This window comes from Schistocerca piceifrons, chromosome 5 (assembly GCF_021461385.2).
Source record: "Schistocerca piceifrons isolate TAMUIC-IGC-003096 chromosome 5, iqSchPice1.1, whole genome shotgun sequence".
Lineage (NCBI taxonomy): Eukaryota > Metazoa > Arthropoda > Insecta > Orthoptera > Acrididae > Schistocerca > Schistocerca piceifrons.
The window spans coordinates 379,620,356-379,643,665 of NC_060142.1; the positions used below are offsets into that span (position 1 = coordinate 379,620,356).

A 23,310-nucleotide genomic window follows, 5' to 3' on the forward strand; every position below is an offset into this window, starting at 1 on the left:
AGTGGTTCATCATGCGGCATCCACCTCCAAGATCTATTTGTTCCCTATCCTGATTAAAGCGTAAAGTTTCTGCTAGAATAATAGTGAGAACATTCGCAAAAATTTTTGTATAAAACTGAGTGAAGCAAATAGTTCGCATTCTTAAAATCTTCTCTAACTCAAATGAAACTATTATGGCACTTTTGTAAGTGGCCAGAGTATTTAAGACATTTTCATATAGAACAAACAAAATATACCATTGTGAGTTCAAAGCTCCCAAGAGCCACTGTAATAAAAACAGTGAGGCACAAAACAAAAATGAAAAAGAAGCAAAATTGCCACATAAATTTACTACTAGTAAAAAATATATATATATTGAAGGCCACCTATACTATAATCTTTTTTCTCAAAATACCTTATAGTTAAATTTTCCAAAAGGCCTTCATGCTTTTCCAGTTGGTTTTTAAGTGCTTCAAAAGTAATGGCTCCTCTGTTTTCTGGGTCAGCATCTTCAAATAATGCCATAGTTAGGTCATCAATTTGATCCTCACTAAATTTCATTCCATTCTCCTCCATGCATGCTCTCATCACATGCTGCAGTTCCCTGTGCTGAATTAAGCCATCACCTGATGGATAAACAACAAAGAAATAAAAATATATGTTCATTTTGCATCAACTTTCTGTTGATACAGTACATTATAGCAAAAAATACAATACCTAACAAACCAGAGGAAAGCTGAAGCTGCACAGCACAAAAGTTTACTACGAAAATATTTTCACATTTAACTTTGATTTTCAGGATGGTGAAATTTTGAGTTTTGAGATCGGGTAGATATAAATTAAACTGTTTGCTGACATTTGCAAAATTTTTGAAAACTTATCAAAAAATGGTAAAGGTGTGAATGGTACCTATTTATGATAAGCACAAACATTATTATTATTATTATTATTATTATTATTATTATTATTATTATTATTATTATTATTTCTTACCTTTCTCAGACATTATGTCTGGTTAAAAATGGAAAGTGACGCGGACCTTGATCAAGCGTGACTTCCTTTTAACTGTACGGTATGTGTTACATTGCATTTAGGAACTTTCGGGTAATTGAACATGTAACAATAATTACAGATTTCTGTAGTTGTATATATATGTTTGGATGTAGCTGTATTGTGTTGTTGTACTGGTGGATATTGTGTGGTATGACTCCTGTAGTTGATAGTATAATTGGTATAATGTCAACTTTATCCTGATGCCACATGTCCTTGACTTCCTCAGCCAGTTGGATGTATTTTTCAATTTTTTCTCCTGTTTTCTTCTGTATATTTGTATGGATATTTCGATTAGTTGTGTTAATTTCTTCTTTTTATTGGTGAGTATGATGTCAGCTTTGTTATGTGGTGGTGTTTTAACTGTTATAATGGTTCTGTTCCAGTATAATTTGTATTCATCATTCTCCAGTACATTTTGTGATGCATACTTGTATGTGGGAATGTGTTGTTTTATTAGTTTATGTTGTATGGCAAGTTGTTGATGTATTATTTTTGCTACATTCTCATGATTGTCATGTCTTCTGGGGTATTCTGTATTTGCTAGTATTATACATCCGCTTGTGATGTGATCTACTGTTTCTACTTGTTGTTTGCAAAGTCTGCATTTATCTGTTGTGATATTGGGATCTTTAATAATATGCTTGCTGTAATATCTGGTGTTTATTGTTTGATCCTATATTGCAATCATGAATCCTTCCATCTCACTGTATATATTGCCTTTTCTTAGCCATGTGTTAGATGCGTCTTGATCAATGTGTGGCTGTGTTAGATGATACGGGTGCTTGCCATGTTGTGTTTTCTTTTTCCAATTTACTTTCTTTGTATCTGTTGATATTATTTGATCTAAAGGGTTGTAGAAGTGGTTATGAAATTGCTGTGGTGTAGCCGATGTATTCATATGAGTGATTGCTTTGTGTATTTTGCTAGTTTCTGCTCGTTCTAGATAGAATTTTCTTAAATTATCTACCTGTCCATAATGTAGGATTTTTATGTCGATAAAACCCCTTCCTCCTTCCTTTCTGCTTAATGTGAATCTTTCTGTAGCTGAATGTATGTGATGTATTCTATATTTGTGGCATTGTGATCGTGTAAGTGTATTGAGTGCTTCTAGTTCTGTGTTACTCAAATTCACTACTCCAAATGAGTAGGTCAACATTGGTATAGAATAAGTATTTATAGCTTTTGTTTTGTTTCTTGCTGTCAGTTCTGTTTTCAGTATTTTTGTTAGTCTTTGTCTATTTTTTTCTTTTAGTTCTTCTTTAATATTTGTATTACCTATTCCTATTTTTTGTCTGTATCCTAGATATTTATAGGCATCTGTTTTTTTCCATCGCTTCTATGCAGTCGCTGTGGTTATCCAATATGTAATCTTCTTGTTTAGTGTGTTTTCCCTTGACTATGCTATTTTTATTACATTTGCCTGTTCCAAAAGCCATATTTATATCATTGCTGAATACTTCTGTTATCTTTAGTAATTGGTTGGGTTGTTGATTTGTTGCTGCCAGTAGTTTTAGATCATCCATGTATAGCAAATGTGTGATTTTGTGTTGGTATGTTTCAGTAATATTGTATCCATAATTTGTATTATTTAAGATGTTGGATAGAGGGTTCAGAGCAAGGCAGAACCAGAAAGGACTGAATGAATCTCCTTGGTATATTCCACGCTTAATCTGTATTGGCTGTGATGTGACATTATTTGAATTTGTTTGGATATTAAGTGTGGTTTTCCAATTTTTCATTACTATGTTTAGGAACTGTATCAATTTAGGATCTACTTTGTATATTTCCAATATTTGTAGTAACCATGAGTGGGGTTCACTATCAAAAGCTTTTTGGTAATCAATGTATGCATAGTGCAGCGACCTTTGTTTAGTTTTAGCTTGATATGTCACCTCTGCATCTATTATCAGTTGCTCTTTACATCCTTGTGCTCCTTTGCAACAGCCTCTTTGTTCTTCATTTATAATTTTGTTCTGTGTTGTATGAGTCATTAATTTTCGTGTAATGACTGAGGTTAATATTTTGTATATTGTTGGTAGGCATGTTATGGGGCGATATTTTGCTGGGTTTGCTGTGTCTGCTTGATCTTTAGGTTTCAGATAAGTTATTCCATGTGTAAGTGTATCAGGAAATGTGTATGGGTCTGCAGTGTAACTGTTAAGTAATTTAGTTAGATGTGAATGTGTTGAGGTGAACTACTTTAGCAAGAAATTTGCTATTTTATCTTTTCCAGGGGCTTTCCAATTGTGCGTGGAATTAATTGCTCGGGTGACTTCATGTTGCAAAATTATCACTTCAGGCATTTGTGGTATCATCTTGTATTTGTCTGTTTCTGCTTGTATCTACCATGCATGCCTGTTATGTTGTACCGGGTTTGACCATATGCTGCTCCAGAAGTGTTCCATGTCTGTTAGGTTTGGTGGATGGTCTATTTTAATGTGTGTGTTATCTAATGTCTGGTAAAATTTCTTTTGGTTTGTGTTGAATGTTTGGTTTTGTTTCCTTCTATTTTCACTTTTTTCTGTTATCTTCGAAGTCGTTTGGCCAATGCTTGTAATTTCTGCTTCCTTTCGTCTAATTGCTCTATCGCTTCTTGTTGTGAGATGTTACCTAACCTTTTTCATTTTTTGTCTGATATTTCATTTCTAATAAATTGTGTTAGCTGTCCAATGTCTTTTTCTCAGTTTTTCTATTCTGATCTGTAGCCTGTGTTGCCATGTTGGTTTAGTGGATTTCTTCTGTGTGTTGGTTGGTTCTGATCTCTGCCTAGTGTGTATATTTAGTGTAGTGAGTGCTCCTACATAAACCAGTAGTTGTAACTCTTCCATAGTTGTATTTTCATTTATTTTGTTGTGTATGATTATGTTGATAGTTGTTATTGTTGTTTCGACTTGTGGGTTATTTGGTGGTCTATGCAAGAATGGTCTAATGTCTGTATTTGTGTCTTTGTATTCTATATATGTCAACTGAAATTTTTCTTCTATATCCAACAAGTGTGTCACTTTGTGTTCTATTTGTGCTTGTTCTGGTGGCTGTCTTAAGATTTCGTTTTCCTCTGATTGTTTAATTGATGCGTGTTGTTCTTTGTTTGTTTGCTCTGGGATATTTGAGTCCATTACTGTATTTTCTTCTTCTTCTGATTGCACATTATTTTGTTCCAGTATTTGTTGTACTTCTTGTTTGAAGTTTTCTAATTCTGATTGGGGTATCCTGTTATTTTTTATTATTACATGGATCTGATCAGCTAGTCGTTCTGTTAAAAATTTTAATTCTGGGTATCTGGTAATAAAAGTTGTGTATACTTGTGATCTGTATCCAGTTGTGTTGGTTCCCAGGTTTGTTGCTTGGTAATAACAGAACATGAGGTGTCGGTTAACTTCATCTGACTATCTCATCCTTTGTCTTTGTTTTCCTTCTAGTGTGGTTGCAGGAAGCATATCCTGCAAAACACCTCTATTTGGATTTAAATCATTTTCCGTGTGGCTAGCAGTGTCGTTATCATTGTGGACGGGCATAAGGTTCAAGCGTCGTCCCTGACCATGACAGCGCTTGTCAGAGGCTTCATTAGTTCTGTCCTGAACCAACTAATCACACTAAAAGGGGGGTTAGCCCTATTAGTGGTTTGTTCTTTTCGTCGCCTTTTACGACTGGCAGAACGTACCGGAGGCCTATTCTTTTCTCGTGCCCCTACGGGATTTTTTATTATTATTATTATTATTATTATTATTATTTTTATTATTATTATTATTATTATTATTATTATTATTATTAATAGGCAACACTGTTAAGAAAGGAATAATAGCTATAAAACTAAATGTTTTCTACAGCAGGTGAGAAGATTGACATACAAGAATCAGATGTTTTTAGTAATTATTCTCAAATGTTTCTGCAAACCTTTGATTTTGGTGTGTAGTGTTGCTCTGGTGTTTCTCATGGTATACACTTGAAGAAGTCAGATATAGTCCTGCACCAATTTTTAACATGTCTTGAAGGTTGATTTTGTTATACAGTACAACAGCAGGTGATGGTTTAAGCTGCTTTATAAACCTCATGACAAATAATAATTTTCTATCTGCATTTATCAAATAAAAAGCTCCACACGATCCACGCCTTCAACACAGTTGTCAGTATCCCACCCTTGATATATTATGCTTGTAATTGGACAATGTTCACTGCATATGAATATTTGAATTCCTGTTTTGTGATATTTCAATTTGTGACTCTGTAGAGCATTATTACAGCATGAATGATGCGTTACGTTAAACTGTATAAGCTTTCAACATTTATTCTATAGATAATCTATTACCTTTGTTAGCATGTAACCTGTGAAATGTGTTTGAAGATGTTTGAATGTGTGTGCCATTGTTGTTAATTTAAGACACAGTAGTTCCAGAAGAACAAGAGATTTCAAGAAAATAAATAAATCATGCCACAGGTATCAATCAGAAAACCTGCCATTATCCAGTCAATACACTACCCAAATGTTGAGGTGGGGATTCAATAACAACTTTGAGTCTTTTGTTCATAAAATAATGAAACAAAAGCTACTGCCACCACAAGCAGCTCTCCACATTCGTCTATACTATGCAAGTGACTATCTCTTCTTTACTACTGCAAGACACATCCACTAAACTAGCTTACTTAAGGCAATCCTTGGGCTGCTGCTACAGTTTTTACCCCACACGTTCCTTCAATTACCAAATCGGAGCAATTTCTTAATGCCACACAATGTTTTCTATCAAACCAACCTTTCTTTTAGACAGGGTGTGAAATTTCTTCTCTCTGCAGTCTGATTTACTATCTCCTCATTCATTATCTGCTATATCCACATAAGAATCAGTATTATTCTGTAGGAGTGCATTTCAAAAGATTCTATTCTCTTCATGTATGCACAATTGATCATCCATGTTCCACTTCTGTACAAGGAATTGCTCCAGATAAATATTTTCAGAGTAGGCTTTCTTAACATAAATTTATATTAGACTTTAAAATCTCTCTTTTTCAGAAAACCCTCCTTTGCTGTTGTTAATCTGAATTTTATATTCCCTACTACTTTGGCCATCATCAGTTATTTTGCTGTCAGAATAACAAAACTGGTCTACTAATGTTGTTGTTGTTGTTGTTGTTGTTGTTGTCGTCGTCGTCGTCTTCAGTCCTGAGACTGTGTAACAACAACAACAACGCTGTACTATTGTACATATAATTTTTTCTTCTGATTTTCGATAAATTAGTGTGATCGATGTTCTGATTTCATTTTTTTTTTGTTTCATGTCATTGTGTTAAGAAAACTGTAAACAATTTTCAATGTTGATATTAATGTTTATGTCAAATTTCAAGCAATATTGTAGTAGAATTGAAGTGTAACAAATGTTGAAACTGTTGTAAAATGTTAAAGTTGTAATTGTGCGTCTGCTCCATACGTAGGCAATGTATTAGGATATGTAGAATGCAAAACCTCTGGTGAATACTCTGTCTGTAAGGCAGCGGTAAAAGGTGGATGGCAGGCGAGCGTGGGAAAATGCACACGGGCACTGCACTGCATAACGGGCCCAGCAGTAGTAGTAGTCGGAGTTGGGCATTGATCTGAGCAACATGTCCTGGATCGAGGAGGCTCTCCTGGAAGACGTAGTTTCATTGAGCCTCAGATATGCCGTTCCGACACCTATACAGCATGGCAAAATTCCATAGGCACTAAATGGGAAAGTATTGCGACGCTATGAAGAAATAAAGTGCCGATATATCAAGAGCCATAGCTGTGATTGTATGTGTGCTCTGTGCCTCGCCATCTCGCCGCCCGCCAACCGCGACATCGATACAAACAGGTTGAAACTTTTAGTATTGTATTCGTGTGGACCAGTGTTACTTTTGTTCCATACTGTTCAATAACAACTAAAATTTTACCAGAACTGTCCTATCATTTAATTATCATCACAACTAACCTATCCAGGGTCCTTTCCAAATGTTGTGCAATCCGAGTGTCCCGAAATGAAGAATTAAAGTTTATGTTAATAATAATTACCTGCAGACCTAGCTGTGTTAGAATGATGTTTAAAGAACTTTTTTGTTAATGAACTAATAGACGAATAACAAAGGTCTGACAGAGTTGGAAGATAATTTTGATATTGATTTAGTAGTGAAGTTTAATCATTTAGAGACAGATATAATGGTATTTAAATGAGCAGGAAATAAAATGAAAAGAGTAGTAACTAATATATTGGAAATCTTGAGCACATAATGATTTCAGTAATAGAATTTTTTTTATACAGTGATCATAACAGTTTCAGGGCACCCCCCCCCCCCCCCCCCCCACTTTTTTATTCATTTGAATTCTGAAGTGTTCTAGACTGATTTGATCAGCAAAGTTAAAGTCAATATAAAAAAAAACAAAATTTATCAGTGTTTTACCTTTATCAAAATTGACATTGTGTGTGTGATTCAAAAGTGCTATTTCTAGGGTAACCTATGCCCGATTTTAATCAGATCAATAGACAGTACACAGTTTTGTAGTAAACATTGTAGTGTAGTGTTATGTATTTATGGTTTATCCCTATCAGTACAGAAAGTGAAATTATCAGTTCAATAGATTTTTTGGTTCTAAAATTTACCATATTATGCTGTGCTACTACGTGTTGTTTTGCTTGAACGTACATCAACTTGTACAGGGAAGAAACTCAGTTAATGCCTAATTAGGCTGGCGACCGTATTATTAACAAATTGGTAGCATCTTCTGTGTTGTTTCTTGTCCGTCCTGACGTGTAGTTGCATTTCAAACTTGCTTGACGTATCATTGTTATTACAGGGTGGGTGTAAGTCTGATTTGCCTCCATTCAGGTACACGCGGTCAATTTCTATACAAAAATCCTTTCTCATAAGGTGAAGCCCATCAAGTTACCATAGTACAGGCTTTAATGAGTATCGTGTGCCCCAAGCACAGTGTTACAACTCGTTTGATGCAGCTCTCCATGCTACTCTATCCTGTGCAAGCTTCTTCATCTCCGAGTACCTACTGCAACCTACATCCTTCTGAATCTGCTTAGTGTAGTCATCTTTTGGTCTCCCTCTACGATTTTTACCCTCCACGCTGCCCTCCAGTACTAAATTGGTGATCCCTTGATGCCTCAGAACATGTCCTACCAACCGATCCCTTCTTTATTCTCTCATTTTCTCATTTATTTTCTCATCATCTTAATTATTTATCTTTGTTTTATTTTGTTGTTGTTCATATTGCAGTCTCTTTTGAAGTCACTATCCATTCTGTTCAACCGAACTACCAAATCCTCTTAATCATCACTTGAAAATGTGTGGTTACAATAAATTAAAATAGTTTTATAACTGCCAACAATATTTAACTTTCTAATAATTAAGTCAGTCCACAGTACTGCCCAATCACTGCTTAACAACTACTTTTTTCGTCAAACGTTGTACTTTCTGTTTGAGGAGGAGTATTAATAACCATGGTATGCAACAGATAATACCAATGTGTGTATGTTAGTGTGCTTTCATACCATTTTTCTCTTTGTATTCATCCTATTTAACAGTAACCGCTAATGTCAGCTGTATTGCAACCTGTAGTTCTAATATGTTTACTTTATGCTTAAACTTTACACAATTACAAACTTAGGGAACATATTTAGCAATTTCTGTGGGTTTTAGACACTGATTGTGACAAACAATGTAAAATAAATTCAACAATCCACTGGATTAATTACAGTTTTCAAAGTGCTGGGCATGGCAAGATATCCCGTGAAGCATTAGTAAGGTCTTCTCTGAAACCTATGTAGAGCAGCTGGTTTAAAAGCCATGCAACGGAAATATGACAAAAATGTAGTAATGGAGGTCCTGGTAGACTGTAAAAAATTTAGAGCGCAAAGGCTACCACTCAACAAATAATCCAGCTTTCAGACAAAATCATCCACAAAACCAGTAAGTTTTCACCCTTTTTTTGTGCGCTTGTTGAAGGCCTAATGGCAATGACCTTTTTGAGGAGGTCTATATTGCAACTTGTATTAGTGACCATGAGGTAGTTGCAGCAACAGTGATTACTTAGTGTAGCTAAAACAAGTACTAAGATTTACATGTTCGGTACGGCAGCTGAAGTGGCAGCTTTGTCATATCTCAAAGAGAAACTCCAAGGAGGACGTGCGTATGTGTCTCTTGTCACGACAGATGATTTTTTCCTGTATGGCCTGGGCTGTTTACTACAGAGTTACACATCACTTCTACAGTGTTTGGAGGGCACCAACCTTGCCAACAGGCAGCATACCTTTCACAGCAGTGTGTGCTGTTAGCAGGGTACTATATTGCTACACCAGGTCACGTGCCCTCGCAGCACCATGCAGGTTTCCATACACTCCTGACTATTTAGGCCGCCACCAGACCGTCTGAAGTCAGTTATGACACATGCCTCAAGTCGGCAGTACCAGCAGTTTCATCTGGCCACATCAGCAGTGCAGTCTCAGAGCTACCAGTTAGCAGTACCGGCAGTACAGTCCCAGTGCTAAACTCCCGCATTCTCACATACCCGGACCACTGCATCCTCGTCTTCACAAGCAGAATGTCAGCAGTCACATTCTAGCAGCACCTACCCAGTAATGTTCCAGGTCTTCACGTCACTGCCTATCATGACTCTGGGGTTCATTGTGTAGGCACATCATAGACATTGTCACAGGAGAGAGTGATTTCTGTGGATATTCATCCAAGACATTATAGTTGTGTTTTGGTTTTGTCAATAAGTAGTTATTCTTTTAAAGTGTCTTCAACACTCCTCAGTACAAGGATACTTCACATTGGGTGGACATGTAGAAGAACAGTTCATGATGGATGAGACTCTTCACAAAACACTATCACTGTGAAGAAACTTATAAGGAAATGGCAACTTGTGTACAGCAGGTGTAACACAAAGCATAGTGCTATAAATAGAAAGATGTTGAATGAAATGAGCTTGGCTGTCAAGGGGGCAATGTGTGAAGCCTATATTGACTGTCACAGAAGGATCTTGTTGAAATCTTTCTCCCGAACACCAAAGAAATTCTGCTTATATGTAAAGGCTGTCAGCGGCACCAAATTGTTATCTATGTGTCTCAGTGATGCCACAATAACTGGAAATAATGATACCAATGCAAAAGCAGAACTCCTGAACTGTAATTTCAAATGCTCCTTTATCAAGGGAGATATGGAAGTAGTGTTCCAGTTGATTTCTTTCAGCACTACAAAAGTGAGACTATACATATTACTGCCAGTGACATGAGAAACAGCAAAAAGTGCTAGACCTAAATATGACTCCTGGGCTTGATAGGAGCCTTATGAGATTCTGTACAGAATTTGAGGTCAAATTAGCTCCCATTTAACCATAATATACCATAAACCAGTTGAACAAAGAACTGCTTAGTGATTGGAAGAAATTACAGGTTACAGCTACCTCCAAGAAGGGTAGCAGAAATGATTCACAAAACTGTGATTCAGCCTAACTAATGTCCATATATTTTAGAACTCTTGAACACATTCTGAGCTCAGACATAATGAAGAACCTCAAACCCACCTCCTTGTCAGCGCCCACGGATTCTGAAACCATCGATCATGTGAAATGTGAAACCCAACGTACCCTTTACTCTCATGAAATCCGGGGCTCCATGGATGAAAACAGTCAGGTGGATGCTGTATTTCATGAATTCCTGGTAGCCAACGAATTTTTGCTGTAGCAACATGGTTGAGTAAGGTTTGTAGAACACACCAACATAATCCTTCTGTACGGCTAAGCTCAAGGTAATGAAACATTTGCTCATCGCCTTTATCAAGATCGTTACCCTCAATGTGCAACTCCATCGCATGTCCCTTTCACCACAGTTATGGAACAGCTTTGAGAAAATGGTATCTGAGGTGCTCTGAGGCGATGCCACACATCCAAATTGAAGAGGTGGAGACACTGATAGGGCGCGTGTACATCAACATTCACAGGTTCGATGTGTGAACCAAACTTAGCTGTTGCCACACTGAACCTTACTTTTAGTAGATCACAATGCTAACCAGTCCTGTATTCCTAACAAATGTAGTGGGTGGAGTTATCTAAAGAAGATCCTATATGTTGGAGTACCAGTCAGACAGCTGCTGCATATGTAGATTAGCCGCTCTGCATTGGTTGCCCTCAACACGCCTGTGGGTTTTGCTCCATCTTTTGATGTAATCTTTGGGGTTCCACAGATGTAGCAGAGACCACACAATTGAAATAAACCTTAAGGGTGAGAAATGGCAAACAGGAAGCAAATTCCGCAGTGTTGTCATAACTAAGTTCATTATTCTGAAGCCTCTTTCACAGTCCAATGTGCTCACAGGAAGTTTATCAACACAAACAAAAACTGGTTTCAGATTATTAGGAATTTTATTTCCACTGTTGTCTACGTAATCTCGTAAACTTTTTATTACATTTGGATTTAAAAAAAAAAAAGGATCACACATTTTTCTTAGAGTTTCTTCCCCTTCTTGCCATGGGCGCACAATGTCGTAGGACCTTTATTTACTGTCCAAAATTTCGATTCCTTTCATGAAAGATTTTGAATACTTCACTGTGATTTGAATCATCGCTTAGGCTCTGACAGAGCTGTTTCCTATTAGTTTGCATAGCATTGTGTTTGATTCTCTTTACGGAAGCAGTGAAACACCTTTGAAGCACCCTTTAGAAATAACTTTCTCTACTTCCTTCTGTGGATATATCCATCGATGGCGTGCTGTGAGTGCAGTGTCTGTGACTCTACCAGATACTTCAGTTCGTTCTAAGTGTTCATGGTGATCAGTCATGTGGTGGCTCTTACCTGTGTATATATTCATCTAATAAAGTGTAAGTCTGCCATACTGTGTTATATCCCATTTATATAGTACCTGCCTTCCACAGTTACAAAATGCCATACATAAAAACGAGATTTTTCTGGGTCTCAAAGCTACGGTTTGGGTTGTGATGGAAAGGTAGGGTCAAGTTTTTTGGATAGCTCTATGGCTAGCAATGATTTGTATACCAATAGAAGGCTCATTGTAGTGTCACTAACCTACAGCAGAGGATCAAAGTATGAATATTACACACTACTACTTGCTTAGGAAATTGGAGCAAATTGGTTAGTTCTTTTCCCCATTTGATGTTGTTTGCAGTATGCCTTAAGGGGCTTATGGAGGCACCATTAGTTTGTGGACTGTTCCTGAGAAAACCTCAAACAAGGGATTTTTTACCACTGGATCCCATGTGGATACACCAGACATTTCACACCATGGTGTGGGTTCCAAGGCGGATATGCACAGTAAATGATTGAACTTTTTATTATGTATTCCTAAGATACTGATCCCGAACAATCTTCATAATTTCCTTGAGATCTTTTTCCGTTTCCAAGATACGGAAGTTCAAAGTTCCCCTACTTGTACATGAAAAATACATACTTAAAATCCAGTGTAAGGTGAAAATATAGTTTATAAAGTGACATAGTATGGATCCGTATCCTGTAATGTGTCTCCGCTATCATCTAAAGGGCTCTTGGAAACCCGTGTTGTTGTACTTCAACAAATGCAAAATTTTTGTGCATGTTAAATCTGGTCTCAGGCGTAAAATTATTTTCACGTTATTTCAATTTCTCATAAGTAAACTTTCAAAATTTTGCTGATCCATGAAGTTCTATTCATATGAGTGACCTGCTCTGCTCTGGCAGGGAAAAAGAAGGAAACCAGCAGAAAAATGCTCCTATCTGTGCACAAAAAAGGTGAATATGCTCCTGTTTAAAAGACTGACTGGAAAGTGTAATACCAGCTGTCTCATTCTACCTTCCTTAGCACCATTAAAAATTTTGCCAAGAATTTTGGCGCGCAGACATATTCATGCTTTTCTGTGCTGAGAGAGGAGGCAGCAGTGATATTAGAAAAGAGATGGAAAATAATGAGTACCAGGAGATAGTAGACTGTTTGTGGCACAGAAAGAGCGAAGGAGACAATGGCAGTGTTAGAGAGACAGATGGACACAGCAGCAGTGGAACATAGTTGACAGTGCTAGGAAAAGAGTGATTAAGACAATGTCAGCTTTTTTTTTTTTTTTTTTTTTTTTTTTTTTTTTTTTTTTTTTTTTTTTTTTTTGAATAGGTGGAGCCCCTCCACGTCCACACTGGCATGATGGCCAATTCAAAAGGTCTACTGCCATCTCTACATAAAGGGTTAGTTTTCACTAAAGTGAGGTGTCACAGGATGTGGGTACTGTGATGTTTGGGTACGTCTGGCTAAGGTTAGCCATTTATACACACTCATCTGGAGATAGATTGGGTCAAAAATCAAATGAAGGGTAGCGGTATTAAGGGCAGAGGGAAGAAAGTGCCAAGGCAAGCGCCAAGGGAAAAAAACCTCTGTGATACTTAGGTCGCGTAGTAAAGAGCAGTAGCTGATGTCTTGTTGACTGCATGCAAGGGTAGATTATGTTAGAAGTGGGTATCATGTGATCGGATACCATGTCATGCCAAGTTTTGTCATAAGACATCAGTCCTAGACAGTGTTGCATCACAGAGTGCTGCAATTTGAGTTATGAGAGCCCCTACCACACTGTCAGTGATGACATCGCATGGGCTAGGGCCCAGGTCATCCATCGGCATCTGGTGGGTGTGCGTTGTAGCCAAGTGCTCGGAGACGAATGACCGCGTAGCGGCACCACTTCTCGCTTGTCGGCCGTGCAGAGAGGCTCAATGAGGGCCGTGGCTGCATCTTCCCCGTGTTGTGGATGACGTAGCGCAAGTCCTTGAGCATCCTTATTGCCAGGGGCTTTGGTGTTGGTGCGGCGCATTCCATCTTCTTCCTCCTCGGTGTGTCCGCCGCAGTGTCTCCTGCCACCAGCTGCTCCACTTGGGGAGTGACGGCTGATGTCTTTTCTCCAACTGCTGCATCTGCCCGGATGTCTTGGGCCATCTGTGAGCTCAACTGCTGCATCAAGTTGCATGCCTTCATCGTCTCTGCAGTCAGGGTGGCCTTGAAGGCCGCCCTGTCTTCTTCCATGGCGGTGTTGAAGGCCGCAATCGCCACCTCTGCCGTGGCCGCCACCATGACGCACATCTCCTGTATTTGTGGTGCCTGCTCAGCCACCATCCGTGGCCAGTCCCCTGCCCCACTCTCACTGGTACGATATTCCAGCCCGCCTGTTGACAGTGGGAGCAGCCTTCTCACCTTCCGGCTCCGTCTCTTCTTACAGCAGCGCTTGCAGTGCCTTCTTCATCATCTCTCAGGTTGAGCCTTTTCGCCAGCACAGCCACCACCGTTCAAAGCCAGGCAACCACACCAGTTGGCCACGTGTGACCTTCCACAGCCAGCACAGGTCAGCGCTGCTTTTCTTCTGCCACAGGCGCGGGTGCCGTGCGCGCCAGCGCACTTCACGCACCGTGGTGAGTTGCGGCAGTATTTGGCCACATGCCCCTCGGCTTGGCACCTGAAGCACTGTGGCTTAGGGTCCATGTCCAGGGGGAGAGCTTCTGCTGTCACAGGGAAGGCTAGAAGCTTCCTTAACCTGGAGATGTCACCGCTGTCCGTCGCAGTACCCACTACGACGATGAACAACGGCGGCCCCTTCCTGTTCGTCCGGGTGTGCAGCTTGATAGTTGCACCCTGGAATCCTGCTCGTGTCCGCCCTTCCTGGACTGTATCCTCGTCGAAAATCCAAGGCAGCGCCCTGATCAGGGCCTGGGATTGCTTCTCGCACTGTCTTGGCAGGGTCGTTTTCTCCATGCTGGGTGGATCCACAATGTGGGCAGCCACATCACTCTTCAGTGGGCAGTGGGCAGCTGCACTTGTTGCCTGTAGTTGAATGATGGCGTTGAGTCACTTGACTCAGGCGCTAACTTTTTCACTGAAGCAGCTGCCTATAACATAATATATCTCTGTCCATGACCCTCTACTGCACTGGATGTACAGAGGGTGGGGGGACAGGTACATGATGCTCTTCACGCTTCCGATCTGCAATCCTACTGGGTTGCGGCATCGGCGGCTTCTTCTCAACGACTGTCTTCTTCTTCTGTGCATTTCTGGCCATGCTGTGATGCTAGAGAACATGACAAATTTGCAGAGTCATAATAACGACACACGGAAATTTGCGCTAGCTTTGCGTCACAGTCAGAGCACAGCTTTGCAGCTCTTCTTTACGTCTAGAGCAGGTAGCGTGCTTCACAAGAGATGTGCGCACCTCTGCTGCTTAGCTGCAGCTCTCTGTTACTGCTGCAAAGGAGGCTCAATATAGTGTCCAGAAGAGTCAAAGTGCAGTATTGCAGTATGCACAGCAGAACGAAGCACGTCCATAGGTATGCCGCCTACCTCTCTTGATATGATGCACTTAGGTCAGCACATGTGTCAATGTTCCCCTGGTAAACCCTGTCCTCCAGATAGCCCCACATCCACAAATCACTGGGAGTGAGATCAGGTGATCGTGCTGGCCAAACATTTGGAAATGATCGGCTGATAATTTGATCGTTTCCGAATGGGTGTTTCGGAGAAACAGGTGAACTTAATGAGCGGCTTGCAGTAGGGCCACATCTTGCATGAAAGCTGTTGAGTTCAATGCATCTCTCTCCTGCAGAGCAGGTACGATATGGTGGAAAAGCATATTGTAATAACACTGGCCAGTCACACTGCACGTCTTTGGTCCTCGAGTGTTCAAAAAAGAATGGTCCAATGATGAACGTAGACGTGAAGCCACACCTTACACTGACACTTTCACCATACAGAGGAACTTCGTGCACAGTGACTGGAGGTGAAGATGCCCACACTCAGTGATTCTGTATGTGTACCTCACCCATCGGAGAAAAAGTAGCGTCGTGTGTGTAGGATGGACCAGGGCAGTCCTCTTCAAACTTCAGTCCGTGTGACAAAGTGGAGAGTGAAGTAAACATGTCGTTGGGCACCTTGCGGTACAAGCTGCTGTACAATATCGGTCTTGTACAGATACAATTCGAGAATAGTTCAAATCACCTTCCGTATAATGAGTGACTGGATGTTCAACTGTCATGACATACCACGCACACTGCCTGATGATCAGGAATTGTACCCAGCTTTGTCTATCATAGCAATAGAGATTTCATTAACTACCTGTGGTGCAACATGTTGTTGGCTTCTTCCCGGAGTGATACCCAGTTCTCCAGTTGATTCAACTACTTCATCATGCCCTGCATGGCAGGTAGAGAAAGAGGGACCCTTCTGTAATTGTTTCAGCTGGTGATATTCTAGAAATGCAGCTGCAGCACTACTGTTGTGTTGGTAAAAGAGCTTCTTCCATAATGTCTTGTTCCTTTTGTCCAAGCTCATGTTGACACGTCAACAAGTGCACTCAAACTGGTCAGGTGTGTGAGACTATGAATCACGGTGACTAGCTAATAGTCTTATGCAAATTAATTCATGTAATGTAGCTGATACTTCTAGTAGCTTAAACTTAAATAATGCATTAGTGTCTAGTGGTAACTGCAGTGAAGCACTTCACATAGGTAGCTGTGCTTTTGTAAAAATAATTCAACAATACAAACACAATTAAATGTCTAACAGTGTTACAACAAAACAATTAGTGTATCAAAAACAAAGTGCAGCACCTTGAAGTTGAATTTCAAACCCTAAATAGCCATGTTATATGCATCACTGAGCACTGGTGCATGGAAAGTGAAATTGACTATGTAACTTTACTATATACTAGCATCTCCTTATTGTAGAGTTTCAATTAATGTGGGAGGGTCAAGTATTTATATCAAGAATGAACAGTGTAAGGTAAGAAGTGTCATTGTCTCTCTTGGTGAAGAAAATCACTTTGAAGTGTCAGCAATAGAGCTATCATCTCAAAATGTTTCCAAAAAACTTGCCATATTATGTGTATATCTTTCTCCTAGTGGTGATTTTGACATATTCTGTGCAAACTAATACAGAGTCTAGAACAGGCATCAAACACTAAAATTATCGTTCTGCTATGTGGGGATCTTAAAATAAACACGGCAAAAGTAGATAATATTACTAACACTTTTCTGAGCATTTTATGTTGCTTTGGAGTGACATCACTAGTCAGCAATGCAACAAGGATAACGACACCCCCCCCCCCCCCCCTATACTATTGATCATATAGCCACTGATAGTGGCACAGAAAACTTTGACTTAAATCTGGAACTTTCAGATCGTCTTTGTCAAATTGCACAAATAAATGTTCCTGTGGGAAAAGCAACCAAGCTACATGCATACAAAACAATCTACTCCAAATCAGCCATGCAAAATTTTAGTGTACCGTTAAGTCATGAAACCTGGGATGATTCTATAATAGAGGGAAACATTCCACATGGGAAAAATATATCTAAAAACAAAGATGATGTAACTTACCAAACAAAAGTGTTGGCATGTCGATAGAGACATTAACAAACACGCACACAAAATTCAAGCTTTTGCAACCCATGGTTGCTTCATCAGGAAAGAGGGAAGGAGAGGGAAAGACGAAAGGATGTGGGATTTAAGGGAGGGGGGTAAGAAGTCATTCTAATCCTGGGAGCGGAAAGACTTACCTTAGGGGAAAAAGGGACAGGTATAACCGCGCGCACGAGTGGTAAGTCTTGGAAGCAGCCAGTCTTAAAAGAGTGGTTAATGATGTCAGTTAAAGGGGCTTTATGCTGTCTATGCACTCTTTCACACACACACACACACACACACACACACACACACACACACACACCTGCTTGTGTCTGTATATATGCGCGCGCGCGTTTGTGTGTGTGTGTGTGTGTGTGTGTGTGTGTGTGTGTGTGTGTGTGTGTGTGTGTGTGTGTGTGTGCTGCTAAAAAGAGTGCATAGACAGCATAAAGCCCCTTTAACTGACATCATTAACCACTCTTTTAAGACTGGCTGCTTCCAAGACTACCTGAAACTAGCTACAATCATACCTCTTCACAAAAAAGGTAATACTGGAAACATAGAAAATTACAGGCCAATTACCCAATTCCTTTACTTTCATTATTTTCCAAAATAGTGGAGTCTTTAATGAAAAACAGACTTATGAGCTACTTAAATAAATGTAATCTTCTATGTAATCAAGAGCATGGCTTCAGACTGGGAAGAAGCACTGAAACCACAATAGCTCAGTTTACAAAATTGTTCTTGAATCACTAGACAAGGACAGTTACTGGAGTTTTCCTAGATCTATCAAAGGCCTTTGATACTGTTGATCACAATATTATTCTACACAATTTGGAGTCTCTGGGAATCAGGGGAGTGGTAAACAAATGGTTCCAACCGTGGTGGTGGTGGTGGTGGTGGTGGGTAGTGTTTAACGTCCTGTCGACAACGAGGTCATTAGAGACGGAGCGCAAGATCGGGTTAGGGAAGGATTGGGAAGGAAATCAGCCGTGCCCTTTCAAAGGAACCATCCCGGCATTTGCCTGAAACGATTTAGGGAAATCACGGAAAACCTAAATCAGGATGGCCGGAGACGGGATTGAACCGTTGTCCTCCCGAATGCGAGGTTCCAACCGTACCTAAATAACAGTGCTGAGAGTAAAAATTTCACATAGCATATCCAAATATGTGGTAAATCACTTATCTGACCCACAGTATGTTAATATAGGAGTCCCACAGTTAAGTGTTCTGGGCCCAATATTGTTCTTAATTTATATTAATGATTTTCCAAAATGTGTGGAGCATGGAGAAAAAGTACGTTTTGCTAATGACAGTAATATACTGATTACCAGCATAACACCTGACCTGCTATTGGAAAAAGCCAATGAAGCACTAGCAGATGTTTACAAATGGTCTACAGAGAACAGAGTAACTCTGAACATTAAGAAAACAAACAGCATGTACTTTATTCTAAACAAGAAGGCCAAGTCCATGAATTTAAAACTACACAACACTTCAATAACAGATGTAACTAACACCAAATTTCTAGGAGTGCACATCAACAGCCAACTAAAATGGAATGAACATGTCATGATTATCTCAAAGAAGGTCTCCACAGCATGTTATGTGCTTAAGAGTTCCTGCATCAGTATGCAGTGACATCTCTGTAAGGTCAGCTTACTTTGGTTATGTGCATGCCGTCCTTAGCTATGGAATAATCTTTTGGGGGAAATAGTACCCAGAATCTACAAACAGTTTTCAAATTACAAAAGAGAGCTATAAAAATAATGACAAAATGCAATAAATGGGTTCATTGCAAAGGATTATTTAAAAACCTTGGCATTCTGACTGTTCCTTGTGAGTATATTTTCAGACCGTAATGCGTATGAGAAAAAATCTTGACAATCATAGCTTGAAAAACATTATTCATGATCATAACACAAGGTTGAGTCATTGCCTCCATTTACATAGAAAAAATAAGCTAAAAGCTCAGAACAGTCTTTATTATTGAGGCCTGACTAACTATAATAAGCTGCCACAGAATATAAAAGAAATTAGTAGTATGTACTCCTTTAAAAAATCTGTAAAACTGTTTTGCAAGGTCATTGTTTCTACACTTTGGATGAATATTTTAAATGAAAACCTAAGAATCGTTTGGAACACCTAGCATAAGTTATACCTGACATCATAATTTTTTTCCACATCAAAATACCGATGATTATCAAACAATGTAAATGGCATTTGTTAAGAAAATATTTAGCCTTCATACCATAATTTGTACATTCACTGACAACAACCTTACAATGTATATTATCTAAGGATGAATTAATAATAATTATTATTATAATTATAATGATGACTGATCACACCTGGTGCCCATAGTTGGAACTGGACATTGGTGCTGTGACATATGGAAATCATGCACCCCATACCCTGTATATTACTGCTACCAAGTCTGGTACTCTTACGGTAATTAGTTTCCATGTTATAATGTGTTAAATAGGGAAAGTTTAATTATGACAACCTGGTATGTTTGCATTTTATTTTACCATGATTGGTTTCAACTCATGTAGCAACATCATCATCTTGAGATGATACATAGTTTTTAGTAATTGTAGCATTATAGGGGTCATCGGGTAGATTTATTGGCATCCATGAGTTTAATCCAGGTTCACAAATCACTTTGTAAAACATGTTGATTTTACAGCACTACAGAAGTTTTTCACAGGCAACATCTCCCACATACTTTACAGAATGCAAACAAACTAAAGACAAACTGTACCTTCTGCCACAGACTTCACACCAGTTTACTTAATGTGAGTGTAGATGTAACTTTGGATTCAGTAACTGACTGTTTTCTGCTGGAAGGTAATCCATTGTATTGTCTTATTGATCCTTTTCATCGTTTTTGTACAAGATGCCAACTGATATAGGACAAGTCATTTGTTATGAGATGATGAGTAATTATGCAAAATACTTCATTGTGTGATTATAAACTGTATGTTATAAGTACCAGTGTACAGTCAACATATATAAGAACTGTAAGTAAATACCCTATATATGCAATGATACTAGCTTCTCATACTGAAACTGTGGTGAAATCTCAAAAACAGCTCCATCAAAGCAAAGTTTCATGCTACTGCTCTGCATATGAAAATGTAGCACTGAGAATGGTTCCCATATGCCAAGTGTGTTGCCCCAATAGACAGTCTTTCGCACTGATAATACCAACACATTACGAATGGAAAGACAATCTAATACACCTGAGATAGTGTGTTTTTGCCAATAAGTAAAAACTGTTTCATCTTATCCAGGCTCAAAATCGATTTGACTGTAAACTCATGTGGAAGAGAGTTTGATTGATTAATGATCAAATAGGAGTACTTGCTGCCAGATTCAGTCAAGTTGGTCTTTTAGTGAACCTGATGAAGGTGGAACATCAGCAGCTTTATCACTTCACATGACTATCAAGAAACCTGGCGTTGCCCAGGTATTTACATATTTATAGCTGTGTGTTCACGCTCGTGCCACACGAAGTCTGGCCTCGTACGTTATGTTTAAGACATCACATTTCCTTAACTAAATGTTATACAAACAAATAAATTTGCACTAACATTCCGTGGTATATATGTGACTTAAGATGTCTCAGAAATGAAATCAGTAGTAAAAAAGTAATAAATTATAACGCCATGCCCCATGTGGTACTTTTAGCGCATAGATGGCAGCAAAGTAGTAAGTGATGAACATTTTTCCTTTCATCATTTGTCAGTGAGAAAAAATTTCGTATTGGTTTGAAATTATGTGTAAAACTTGCTGCAAGTCAGTAAGTTCTCTCATTATCAAGTACTAGATGAATGAAGTCTGAAATCACACATCGTGGGCTACACTTCTTTTTTGCCCCAACCCATTTGATGGGCAGGTGGTTCTTATTCCCATTTCATTTCATTTATCACCATCCTTTGCATCATTCACATGATATAGGAATTGTCATCATACTGTTCAGAATATGGACAGCAGAATATTACAAATTTCCATCAAACACATAAAATTAACATTATGTTGAAAATTAAAACATTGCATTAAAACACAGAAAATTAACATTATAAAATATCTTCAAAATTAAATCATTGAATTAATGGGTTGTTCTTTCACATGCTCTTTTAACATGTACCATATGTGATGGGTTTATATATATTTAGTAAATTTTGGAAAACACATATTACACGTAATTTAGAGTTAAGAAGAGCATAAATGAGACATAGAACTGACAATGAGAACATGATATAGACAATACAACTATCAGTTAGTGATTTAAGGATTCAAAATATTCCTCTATGCTATAAAAACATTTATTTATCAGAAACTTTTTAAATTGTGACTTAAATTTTCCTTCATCTTCTGTTCCCCTCACGCAGAGTGGCAGAGCACCATAAAGCTTTATTCCATAGTGGCTCACATGTTTTTGAGTTTTTGTTTTTCTTGTTCTTTCTGCATGCAGATTCTTACAGATATGTATATTGTAGTCATGGAGATCTGTATTTACACGTAAACTACTCAAGTGTGTTCTTGTATGCAGTATGCTTTTTAATATGTACAAAGATGGTACTGTAAGTAGGTTTAGCTGCATTAACAAGGACCTAGAGAGAGAGAGAGAGAGAGAGAGAGAGAGAGAGAGAGAGAGAGAGAGTGTGTGTGTGTGTGTGTGTGTGTGTGTGTGTGTGTGTGTAAAAGTTCTAATGGCCCTTTCCTGTAATTTAAAACCCTCTCTCAATCAACATTTAGTTGCACCGCAGAATGTTGTTCCATAGGATATAACAGAATTGAGTAAGCGATACACACTAATCTTGTACAGTCTGCACTGCAAACTCTAGAAATTATTCTCAGTGCAAAACATGATGAATTGAGTTTTTTGGATATGTATGTGACATGGTCTTTCCAGCTCAAGTGCTGATCAATGTAAATGCCCAAAAATTTTGTAGACCAGACTTTCTCTATTTCATGGTCACTATGATAAATGGTGATCATCCTTCTCATTTACTTTACTGTACTGTATGCCATTTGTTTTATTTACATTGAATGTGAACTTATTAGTGCAAAACCACTGTTGCACACTCTTCAGAACCTTTCCAGCTGTAGTGAATAAGGATTTGCTGTCATCACTTATAATTATGCTTGTATCATCTGCAAATAACACAATTTTTGATGATCTGTTGTGCCTTTCAGTGTCATTTATATAGATTAGGAATGATAGGGGGCCAAGAGCACTACCCTGAGGGACACCTACTGCTACTTTCTTAGCATCAGATACCCACTTTATTTTTTGCTTATTCTGAGATGAGGTGAGTTCCACAACCTGAGTTCTATCTTTGAGATAAGATTCAAACCATTTCCTCTCAATTCCTCTGTTGCCTGTTGCCTCCAGTTTGTCAAGCAGAATTTGATGATCTACTGTATCGAAGGCCTTGGAAAGATCTAGATTGATTCCTACTAGACAAAAATTTTTACTGACTAAATTTCCAGTAATTTCTTCCGTATAGGCCTGTATAGCTGTTCCTGTGCTGTGATCTGTACAAAAAACATGTTGACTACAATTTAGGAGATTGAGGTGTCCAGGTAGCTTATGAGTCTAATTTTCATCAGTTTTTCAAAAAATTTTTGATGAAGGTGGGAGGAGGGATATAGCAATTGTAATGTGAGAGTGAGGTGCATATATATTATGTTTGGTTGAAATTGGTCCAATGGTGTAAAAGGAGAGGTGGAGGAAGAAAAAAAAAAAAAAAAAAAAAAGTTTCTCTTTTGCATAGCAACAGTAGTAGGCATTACTTTCATTATCGCAGCATAGTACAGTGTGTCATCAAAGAAAATGGCTTAGTGACCATAATGATGTTAAAGATACGATGTTAACTAAAAACAAAAGTTTTCTAGAGT

The 23,310-nt window shown here is 38.6% G+C and overlaps 1 protein-coding gene across 2 annotated transcripts in view; it reads right to left on the reverse strand.

Annotated features, from left to right (window-relative positions):
• Window positions 1–23,310, reverse strand: part of LOC124798102 (NADPH oxidase 5) — a 495,656-nt gene that overhangs the window by 144,999 nt on the left and 327,347 nt on the right. For both annotated transcript variants that reach the window (XM_047261353.1, XM_047261352.1), the window contains exon 7: window positions 395–605. In XM_047261353.1, coding sequence (XP_047117309.1) covers window positions 395–605 — 211 coding nt within the window. The remainder of the gene's footprint in view (window positions 1–394; window positions 606–23,310) is intronic.